At 38.4% G+C, this 11,067-nt stretch overlaps 1 protein-coding gene across 1 annotated transcript; it reads left to right on the forward strand.

Annotated features, from left to right (window-relative positions):
- Positions 1-2,213: 2,213 nt before the first annotated feature.
- On the forward strand, positions 2,214-10,816 carry ptpn23b (protein tyrosine phosphatase, non-receptor type 23, b). Its single transcript, XM_043217368.1, has 20 exons — positions 2,214-2,440; positions 3,118-3,192; positions 3,305-3,432; positions 3,541-3,617; positions 3,716-3,765; positions 4,136-4,267; positions 4,355-4,435; positions 4,537-4,662; positions 4,835-4,882; positions 5,063-5,119; positions 5,199-5,257; positions 5,346-5,425; positions 5,545-5,659; positions 5,774-5,839; positions 6,048-6,187; positions 6,526-6,831; positions 6,941-7,095; positions 7,204-7,355; positions 7,450-7,629; positions 7,851-10,816. The coding sequence occupies exons 1-20, from the start codon at positions 2,357-2,359 to the stop codon at positions 9,478-9,480; spliced, it is 3,741 nt and encodes a 1,246-aa protein (XP_043073303.1). The 5' UTR covers positions 2,214-2,356; the 3' UTR covers positions 9,481-10,816.
- The last annotated feature ends 251 nt before the right edge of the window (positions 10,817-11,067 follow it).

Below are 11,067 nucleotides of genomic sequence, written 5' to 3' on the forward strand. Positions count from 1 at the left end.
ACATTACCAAAGATTAATAAATACTGTAATAAATGTTGTGATCATTGTTTGTTTATGTTAGTTAATACATTAACCAATGTTAAGAAATGACACTTCATTGTAAAGTGTTACCTGTTTTGTTTATGTTGACATGTACTTTTGTCATTTTTTAATTTTTTGAACTTTTATTTTATTTCAAGTTAGTAATTTTTGAAATAAGAATTGCATCTTATATATTATACAGCTTTATATCTATTTTAATATAAAAATATATATAATTTTTGTTTTACTATTAATAATAATGCTGGAACAAGAAAGTCTAAGTGATCCAAAGAAAATAACTTTGTCATCATTAATGCAGAACACAAAAGAATGCTGGTGTCATGTCTCCTAGGCAGGAGATGTTCATTAGTTATGAATATTTCACAAATAGCTAAACTCTCGAGTAAGAGCATCTTTGTCTAGCTTTGGCTTGTTATATATCTCTCTCTTTCCTTTTACTCACACTCAGATGCACCACTCTCCGCTCTGTGCAGAAGCCATTGCCTCTTTGATTAAGAGTTTATTATGTTCCCATAATTCCTGGGTAAATGTCATGGCCGCCCCATGCAGGCAGATTAGCACCCCACCCCGAAGAAGAGGGAGGAAAGGAGGCCTCGCGCTCAGGAAAGACTGTGGGATGTTAAACAATCGATACAGAGTGCCAGTGCTCTAGACACCTCTGGAGAAACAAGGACTTGAAGAGTGAGACATGTTGCTCTCCAAACAGATCTTCCAGATGCATCATGCGTCACCTTGCTACACGATTCATTTTCAGGTCCAAGAATGAGTAAACTCCAAAGAAAATCAATTCTTTTACATGTCTAACAATTACTGCAAGCCCTCCAGTAGCAAATAAATGCAGTGAATGTACAAAATGAAGTAAAATGTATTTTAAATTATATTTAAATAATTAATGATAAATATCTGCAACTTGCCTTACAGTTATATAGCTCTTCTTCTTTTATAGCCTAACCATTAACAGCCACAATAAAGCCCTCATGTAGTTAAGTATATCTGCTTTAAATAAGCTTAAATATAAGGTACGCTGAGAGATGTACCCACAGGTGACATATCTCTGCTCTGAAAATAAGTCTTTTAGCTGCTGGAGGGGGAAAGGAGCAGGACAAAGGATCTGAGCAACAAAGGCCCGGGACCAGCCATGTGTAAGGAAGCTATTAAAAGTGTGTCTGTGTGTGTGTGTGTGTGTGTGTGAGTGAGACAGAGAGAGAGAGTCACTCTCACTGTGTACTGCAATATGCATTTTTTATTTATTTATTTAATTGTTTATTTGACACATGTACGTGTATCTTGATCTACAGAACACATATTTTATCCGCAGGAGATATATACCTAATGCTTATGAAAACATGTTAGAGACATAAAGACATATTTTTAAACATTTAAACATTTTTAAATATCCCTTTACCAACTTTTATCAAAATATCAGTATTTGGGAGAGCACGGTAAATGAACAGCACATAACTGCTGTCGTTGCTGTACTGCTGTGTTTTATTGCGAGAATGTTCTTAACTTGACAAATCGCTGATATTGTTGATAACCGAGCCTATTAAAAAAATACCCTGAAGAAATCTGATGCACTGCTGCCTCCTAGTGGATACAAAACACACATGAATCGGTAAACACGAGGAAAAACAAAAACAATAATGGTACAAAGCATTTCTGTAAAATACAGCATGTTAAAGTAGTTAAAGTATATATATATATATATATATATATATATATATATATATATATATATATATATATATATATATATATATATATATATATATATATATATAGTCAAAATGCAATCCATTGGTTTCAAGTTTTCTAAACTGTGGTTTTTGGAAAACGTCGTCTGTTCCATTTAATCAATTCATTAATTAATTAAAAAAGTTTTGTGTAGAAGTTGCCATATAAAGTGCCGCAACTGACGTCAACAAGTTGTACAATATACAATTATACACATGAATTGTATTACTATATTGTTTCAGAAGATATAAATCAAACTTTATATTATATTTAATTATTTATTACTCGCTTACTTATTTGAACGATTCGAGAACAGATACATTCACCTTCCACAAAACGAGGAAATGTTGTCAACATATTTGGAAACAAACAAAGTAATAAAGCTAATCTAAATCGTTTCTGTGTGGTGACGTACTTCCGGTGACGTATTTGTTGTGAAGAAGAGTCAAAGGTGGGAGCGTCAGGCGGAAAGGGCCGTCAAGTTTGCTGAGGAAATCGAGACGTAATTAGCTTCGTCGTTTTAAAGGATTAAAAGCGAATTGTACTCGTGTTAAGTTGAAGTGGAGTTCGTGCTGGCAAAATGGAGGCAGTTCCCAGAATGCCGATGATTTGGCTGGAGCTGAAGGAAGCGGGAGAGTTTCAGTTCAGTCCCACCGTCAGACAGGTGAGATCCATTACAGTGTCTCCAGAGAGAGGACAGTTCCTGTTGTGTACCACACGTTGAGCTCTGACACTTTTAAAGTTGCTAGTATGTCTGTGTTGTGATTTAAGGAAGTGTTTCTGTACAAGTTTACAAAAGGTTGACAAGGTGGAAAAAGATGATTACCAGTTAAGGTAGTGTTCTAAAGAAAACGTGTTTGGTGTAAATGTTTCGATTAAGGTACAACATAAGGAAACGTCTGGATTATCGCATAATAACCATGTTAAATTATTGCATGTGATTTATCTTGAAAGATGTCATCTTTCCTGTATAACACTTCATAACAGGAATGACTCAGATGATCTATCTTTACGTCTTTTTCAAATAGCTGACATTTTTAACAAATGCTTTAAATGGTTTGTTTCTTGGAGGTCTAACAATTAACATGTAAGACAAGTTAAGTTATAAACAAGTAACTTGGCAGTTATAACAGTTAAATTGTTATGAATTATTTTTGATAGTCTGTGCTTGTAAGCATATGGCTTGTGTAACCCGGTCATTTGAAAACCAAATAACCTCCTTCGCATTTGCTAGACTTATTTTTAAAGATTTGCATTGAGCCAACACTAGGATGTTGTTTGATCGGGATGTTTTATACTGTATGTTATAAGATTACACTTTTTTTCTCGCTTTTGTCCCAGTACATTCAAATAAACTATGGTGAGAATCCAGAGAACTACAACGAGGCACTGAAGAGGCTGGAGCAGCTTAGGCAGGTTGGTTAATGGTGTGATCAGTGGGATTGTGGGAAATGTAGTTACACACCGTGGCATATTTGCATTTAGCAAGCAGGTTGATGAAGATTGCACTGAAAATCTCTCATTTCAGAGTGTGGTAAACATCCCAAGGGATTTTGAGGGTTGCAACACTCTTAGAAAATACTGTGGTCAGCTGCACTTTCTGCAGAGTCGTGTTCCAATGGCAACCGGCCAGGAGGCTGCAGTGCCTGTGACATGGTAAAGTGTTGCGCTCCATGCTCATTTTTATATGAGACCATACTTCCTACTTTCGGTATGTTTGGTGGTCATGTCATTACAGCTTTCTTGCTTTCATTCCGCTTGCAGGACTGATGGCTTTTCAGGGAAGAATGTCACACATGAGGATATTAATTATGAACAGGCTTGTGTCCTGTATAACCTGGGTGAGTTAAATGCACCCAAACATTAGCACAGATATTCATTACTGTAAGTTTTTTTTTTTTTTTTTTTTTTTTTGCATGTTAATTCCTCTACATTTTAGGTGCGTTACACTCGCTGCTGGGAACTGTGGATAACCGTCTATCTGAAGAGGTGAACGCGCACATTCACACCTCCACATTTACAATTAGGAAACGAAGAAGCACATAAAACACTTAAAGAGATAATTCACACAAAAATGAAAACTCATTCATTACTCACCCTCATGTTGATTCAAACCGGTAAATTTGAATACACAAATAAATATATATTTTTGATGAAATCTGAGAACGTTCTGACCCTCAGTAGACAGCAAGGGTATTTATTCATGCATTTCTAATCTTAATAGCTTGGCTGTGAATAAAACCTTTAATGCTGACATGGCTTGAATTAATTAACAAATAAGTTAGCAATTAGGAAACATTAACAAAATTATTTGTAAAAATGTATCTTTCTAACCATGTGTTCCTTTTGGTGTGTTAAGGGGATGAAAGTGTCCTGTACTCATTTCCAGTGTTCTGCCGGGGCTTTTACTCACATCAGAGACCATTTTAATTACAGCTACAGCTCTGACATGAACAGCCAGGCACTCTCAGTCAACATCAGCCTCATGCTGGTAAACGCAAAGTCTACCACACAAATGCTGTGTTTTTTTATTTCTAACTTACTTACTAAAACTTTCTTTACAACATTCTCTCTAAAGGCACAGGCTCAAGAGTGTCTGCTGGAGAAAACTTTACTAGACAACAGAAAGAGTCATTTAATAGCAAAGATTTGTGCTCAGGTAAGAATTTCTGTACATATGTTCCCCTGTAAACATAACAGCAGGTCTTTGCTCTGCAGAACTGTAGTCACTCACTTGCCAACACTTCTGTCTGATTGCAGGTGTGTGATTACTATAAGGATTGTCTGAGGGTGTTGGATAATTCTGAATGTGTGCCAGGAAGGATTCAGAAAGAGTGGAGAAAACTCGTCAACATGAAGATCAGCTACTTCAGTGCCATCACACATGTGAGACCACTACACTAGGGCTGCACGATATATATAGCATGCGATAGTCATGCACATCTCGCAATAGTGAACATGACATTGCATAGCATAGCTACTCTACACTCACCATATATCTATTCAATCTCATAAATTTGTTGCTTATTTTCATAAACCGTACATTGTTTTTCATTAGTTACACATGGGAAAGCAGTCAGAGGAACAGCAGAAATATGGAGAAGCAGTAAGTACATACTTGTGTGTGCGCTAATATGTTTTAGTTATACATAATTATGACAACTTAATGTGGACCAAGTAATAGTTTCACTGGTTGATATACAAAAGTTACTTGAAAAGAGTTCTGGGTCATGTGTGTGTAATGTCCTCTGATGACAGTGTGAGGACACCTGTTGTTTCTCCACAGGTTGCTTACTTTCAGTCATCCCTGGACAAACTTAATGAGGCAGTTAAACAGAGTAAGGTAAAGATTCTCAAACACACGCACACAGATACGCACAAACCAATTGTTTATTTACATGTTTATTCATTTAACTTTTCAGGGCCAGCCAGAATCTGTACAGGAAGCTTTGAAATTCACAATGGATGTGATTGGTGGAAAGTAAGACTTTGAATGTATTGTTATTATTTTATTATCATTATCGTTTTCATTTGGAGATGATTTTCACTGTACTCTCTGTCTGATTCAGGTATAACTCATCTAAAAAAGACAATGACTTCATTTACCACGAGTCTGTGCCTGGTCTGGACACATTGCCTGCAGTGAAAGGTATGCTAACAGCTCTAATATTTTTTTTTTTTCTTTTAAAATTATAATTAGGATAAGTTACACTAAATAATCTAAAAATGTTTGCTTTCTTTGGTACTCTTATGACATCTGCCACACAGGTGCATCGTTGGTGAAACCTCTGCCTATAAACTTAACTGATCAAAGTGTCACTGGTCCTGACCTCTTCTCTAAACTTGTACCCATGGCAACGCATGAGGCCTCATCCCTTTACAGGTTAGCTGGTGCATCAATAATATTCTTTACCCATGTTATTTTACTGTTCAAAACTGTTCACTGTGAAAAATTTCTATTTGTAACTGTTGTTTTTTTCTTCCCTTTTGCTTTTAGTGAGGAGAAAGCAAAGTTACTTAGGGACATTGTGGCTAAAATAGAGGATAAAAACCAAATTCTTGAGTAAGTTACTCCAAAAAAAATACAAATACTAATACAGGATATTCTGTCATCATTTATTCACCCGTTTCCAGGAATGATGAGCAAATAATGATAAAATTTTATATTTTAAGATTATATCTTATTATCTAAGCCCTAAGCAAATCTACCCTGTGTACCTATAGGTTTATACAGTACCTTGTTTTCTTCTTTTCTCTTGTACTCTGTGCAGGAAATTTATGGAGTCTCTAAGCAGTGAGTCTGTGTGTAAAATAGACATGTTTAAATCTCTGCCTGACGCCCTGTTGGAAAAATGTGCATTTCTCAGTGTACAACCAGACACTGTCAAGAACCTTGTTCAGGCTATGCAAGGTAAGAATAGACAGACACACACACACACACACACACACAAACTTAAAATTAAGTAATTATTAGTTCAATTATTATTATTTTTTTTAACAGTCCAACATTAAAACAAGAATTCTATTATATGTAGTTTGTAAACGGTTGGGTCTTCAATGATTCTGAACAAATACCCAACAAAATCCTGTTGTAGACAATAGGTTAGATATTTGTTCAGAATTATTGAATTGTTGCATTTGTTCAGAATTATTGAAGACCCAGTAGTTTACAAACTACATTTAACAGTATTCTATTGCTGTTTTTTGTTTTTTATGGATTTGATGACATTTCAATTATGTGTGTTTCAGCACTATCTAACGTTTACACTGATGTGGGTTCATCGCTGGATGAGGTTCGTGGTGCCCTTGAGGAAGATGAGGCTGGGGAGAAGAGTTTAATGGAGGTAGTAGGGCAGAAGGGACTACCGGCAAGGCCTGCCATCTTTCAGGATATTCAAAAAGAGTGGAAGAAATATGAGGCTGTTCATCAGACAGCCAGCAACACTAACACCGAGCTTCACAAAGCCATGAACCAGCACATACCAAACCTACGTCTGTTACAGGGATCTATTGAGGAACTTAGAAAGAGCTTGCCCCAGCCAGAACTTAGTCAAGGTAAAGATGTTTCTTGCCTTATACACATGTGCACTTATGCATTTAGATGAAGGAAATATTCATTGAAATTCACTGAAAAGTTGTTGAAGATTCTTTCCTTTACTCTAAGATGAAATGTCATCCCTGCAAAAGATGAAGACTATTCTTGGCAAAGTTGATGAAATGCGAAAGCAGAGAATCTCATTGGAGAGCCAGCTTCGTGATCTTATTCATAAAGATGACATCACTGGAGTCCTTGTAACCACAGATCGTGCAGAGATCAAGGTTAATGACCAACAGAAACTGTTCAAAATTAAAGCAAAGTAGCACAAAGAGACAAAGAAAAGGCTAAATCTAATGGACTCTTTCCTTCTGTCTTTCCCTCTGCTTCAGACATTGTTTGCAGAGCAGTTGAAGAAATATGATCAGCTGAAGGGATATATAGAACAAAACTTGGTTGCCCAGGATAACATCCTGAAAGCTCTAACAGAAGCCAATGTACAGTATGCCCCTGTCCGCAAGACACTCACGCTCACAGAGCAACAGTATGTTTAACTATTATTACATTTGAACTGAGAATTTTAAAGTTAGTATCTGTTTCTGTAGCATTATTTGTAACACTCTTTATTTGACCTGAAGATGGAACAGCACTGCGCAGGCCCTGATTGCCTCATTTGAGGCATATGAGGACTTGATGAAGAAGGCTGAGGAGGGAAAAGACTTTTACCAGGATCTGGACAAGAAGACCTCTGCCCTGTTGGACAAGACAAAGTCCTATTGCCAAGCCAGAGAGGGAGAACGAGTTGCCTTGCTGGAAAAGTAAGTTATCTCAGCTGAAAGGATATGATATTTTGAATGATATTTTTTTTTTTTTATGCGAATATATGAGTAAATCATCAATATAAGTAGCCTCTGTTGGGATTACATCTGCAACCTACTTGTCAGCTCAAATCAGTAACAAATAGCCTGTACTATTACAACTCAATACTGAATGCATTCCATGTCATCCATTTACCACATGCTTGTCTGATGATCTGCAGGGAGATTGGAAAAGGGCCTCCTAGACCTGCCGCCAAAAAGCCTGTGGTCGGCCAAAAAGTTGTTGGTCGTAGATCTGGCCCTTCCAGTCTTGAGTCTGTTGGTCCTTCTGTTGCTTCATTTGAAGATCTCCCACAAGAACTACGAAGCCTCCCTCCAAACCTGAAATTGCCTCATGTTCCAGTAGTTTCCAATCCTTTTCCTCATGGTGGACCTCCTGTTAGCTGGCCACAAGGGGCAAACCCTTTTCCACCTCAGTTTCCTAACCCCCAGTTTCCCACTACAGATACAAAGCTCAGGCAACAGTTGGCCCACCATCTACCACAGGTTCCTTATGGCCAGCCCTCTGCACCTCTGCAAATCACTGGGCCATCACCACAGCAGTTCCAGGTAAGACCAGCTGGAGGCATCACACCTGTCCATCCACAGGTTAACCAATCGACTACACCACAGCTGCCTGCTCAAGGGTACAATCCAGCTCTCTGGCAACAAGGTGGGCCTATTGCTGTTACAGGGGGCTATTCTGTGCCTCCACAGATGGGACCGATTCCCCAAAATTCCATTAGGCCTGGTTTACCAGGACAACCGCAAGTATCCTTGCCAAACACTCTAGGGCAGCAGATGGCAACTGGCATGCCTCAGTCTTCCTCTGTTCAGCAGATTGTACAGGGAGCACAATTCCAAAATTTTACCCCCCAGCCTAGACAAAGCATCCCCTCAACTACACCAAGAAGTGCATTTCCTGGGCAAATTCTTCCACCCTTTCCACCTGGGCAAGTCCAGGCTCCAATGCCAGGCCAAGCACAGCAACAGTCTAGCCTTCCCTCAGGTTACCGGCCAGCATTACTTCCACATACCCAACCTCAGCTTGGTCCACCAGGCCAAATTATGGTGTCCCATCCTCAGGGAGCCCTCATTCCAGGACAAGTTCAGCCTCAGTCCACTTTTTCTAATCCGTTCCACCCTGGACAACTCCCACAAAGCAGACCTCCCCCTTATATGGGCTATGCCCCATTTTCCACTCCCCACCAAGTACATCCAGGGTCTCAAGTTTTACCACAGGCACCCTTGAGCCAAAGTTCCCAAGTTCCTTTTGGACCTCGTCCAATCAATCAACCCCAAATGCAACCAGGAGCTGTACCCCCACAAAGTAATGTGTATTCATTTGCCCCAACACACATGGGCCAACAACCTACGGGCCAACAGACTATTCCATCTCAGTTCAACGCCATGTTTAATAGGCCTGGGGGACAACCCATGTGCATGCCTGGGCAAAGCCCTCAAAATTTTTCTCACTTGTCATCAGGACAAGCAGTTGCCCCAGTAATGGACAATCCTGTTCCACCTTCACTTGGCAGCACCCTCATACCGACTCCATCACCTGCTCAGGTTTCCACATCAAATGCTGCACCCCTAAATTCTGACTCCACTGCAGCTCTGGATTCTCTCCAGAACAAGGTGGATAATCTCAGCATTCAGTCCCAAACTAACTCCCTTGAAAAAAACTTTGCATGTGCAGTCAATGGTAGTCAGGATACCATGCAGAGCACAATCAAAAACGATGACAGTCAGCAGGGGGTTCCAAAAAAAGATGATCTTGGTGATTTGGATCCATTTTGGTCCCAACACTAATTGTGATGCCTGAACTAATACTTGCCTTTTCAACATTGCCAGTAATAACACATAATTACACTGTACTCTCTGTACTTGTAATTACACACTGACTTAGCAAATGTACTACAAGCAAATAGAAAACTGCTATTGCATTATATTTCTATGCAATCCTCTAATATTGTGTCTAGTTTCACTCTGAATTACTATTCCTAAATGGCACTTTAGTTTGCACTGTAATAAGAATGATGATGAGGGGAAAGAGTTGATTATGGTTGTTTCTATGTCAAGATGTATTTTTCACTGTTTCAGAAACATTTTGATACAAAAGCTGTTCTAGTTCTTACATATAATTTTGTGATAAAGTATAAACAGATTTCTTTTAGCGCTGTATATACCGTAGCGCAATTTTTAGTAATAAAAAAGCTTCTTAAATATCCAAATTAAACAACTTGAATATTCAAAAATGTGTTTACAGGTCAGTCTTTATAGACAGCACTACGCACCTGAGCATGCAGTTTTTCCACTTAATGTTTGGTCGAACTGTATAGGGAATATCTGGGAGCACATCTTGAGCAGATATCCTATGCAAGTTTTGCGCCCTTTGTATTCAGGTTAGCATACAAAATATAACCAAATATAATAGATTATAGTGTATTAAACAATTAATATGCTGCTGTGTGCTAATGTACCACTGTTAAATGCTCCACTGCCCTAACATGGCCATATGATGGCAGTGCCTGGATGTCTTCTGTTTTAGGATTGTCTAATATGACTGTGTCCTTCTTTCTGCATGGTTTACTGGAGCTGTCTCGATTGAATCAATATGCTTCATTTGCTTCAGGCACAAATAACCACATATTTACCACACGTCCATCCAGCAATAAAGGTCTGTAAATAATAATACAAGGACGCACAAATTGAGTCAGGTCTTTTGGAGAGACTATTCAGGTCTATTATACTTTTTTTTTTTTTTTTTTTCTTCCTCTGTCAAGCTGTTAATAAACAGGTCATAGAGAGGATGATTAGAAGTGGTCAAAAAGTGCACCCCGTGTAATGGGTGCTGACTGGGATGTAGTATTGAACAGTATTGATGTATCTTCTCGCATGTAAATGTGAATATGGCTAACACAACACATTGTACATGTTCACTGCTAGTCAGGAATCTTTTTGTCTTAGTAACGAGCTCAAGAGCCCTTTGCTCTTCCGAGACAGCCTTTTATTTCAGCAGTCTGTGCATGCCATCCCTTGCTTTTGACTTGCTTTGATGGAGTAAACGCTGGGAGAGCAACTGACCCAGTTTTTCTTTGTAAGATGGTTTTGGCTTGAGCAGAATAAACACACTCTTAGCACTGAAGTGTTTTGTAGAGGACTTGATTAGAGAACATGGTATTAGTTCAGATTATCAGCATACATCCGTCAGTCTTCACATGCACACTGCACGTGCAAGACAACTCGGAACATAACAAATTTTGATGTATCACGTTTTGTTATATCAGCGTTATAGGACACTTGATCTTGAGGAAGTGCAAATATTTTTTTTTTTCCCTCAAACATATTTCTCTCCCTGAAACTATACCAAAAACTTTTCTTAGTTTTTTTTTTTTT

This window comes from Puntigrus tetrazona, chromosome 19 (assembly GCF_018831695.1).
Source record: "Puntigrus tetrazona isolate hp1 chromosome 19, ASM1883169v1, whole genome shotgun sequence".
NCBI classification, from domain to species: domain Eukaryota; kingdom Metazoa; phylum Chordata; class Actinopteri; order Cypriniformes; family Cyprinidae; genus Puntigrus; species Puntigrus tetrazona.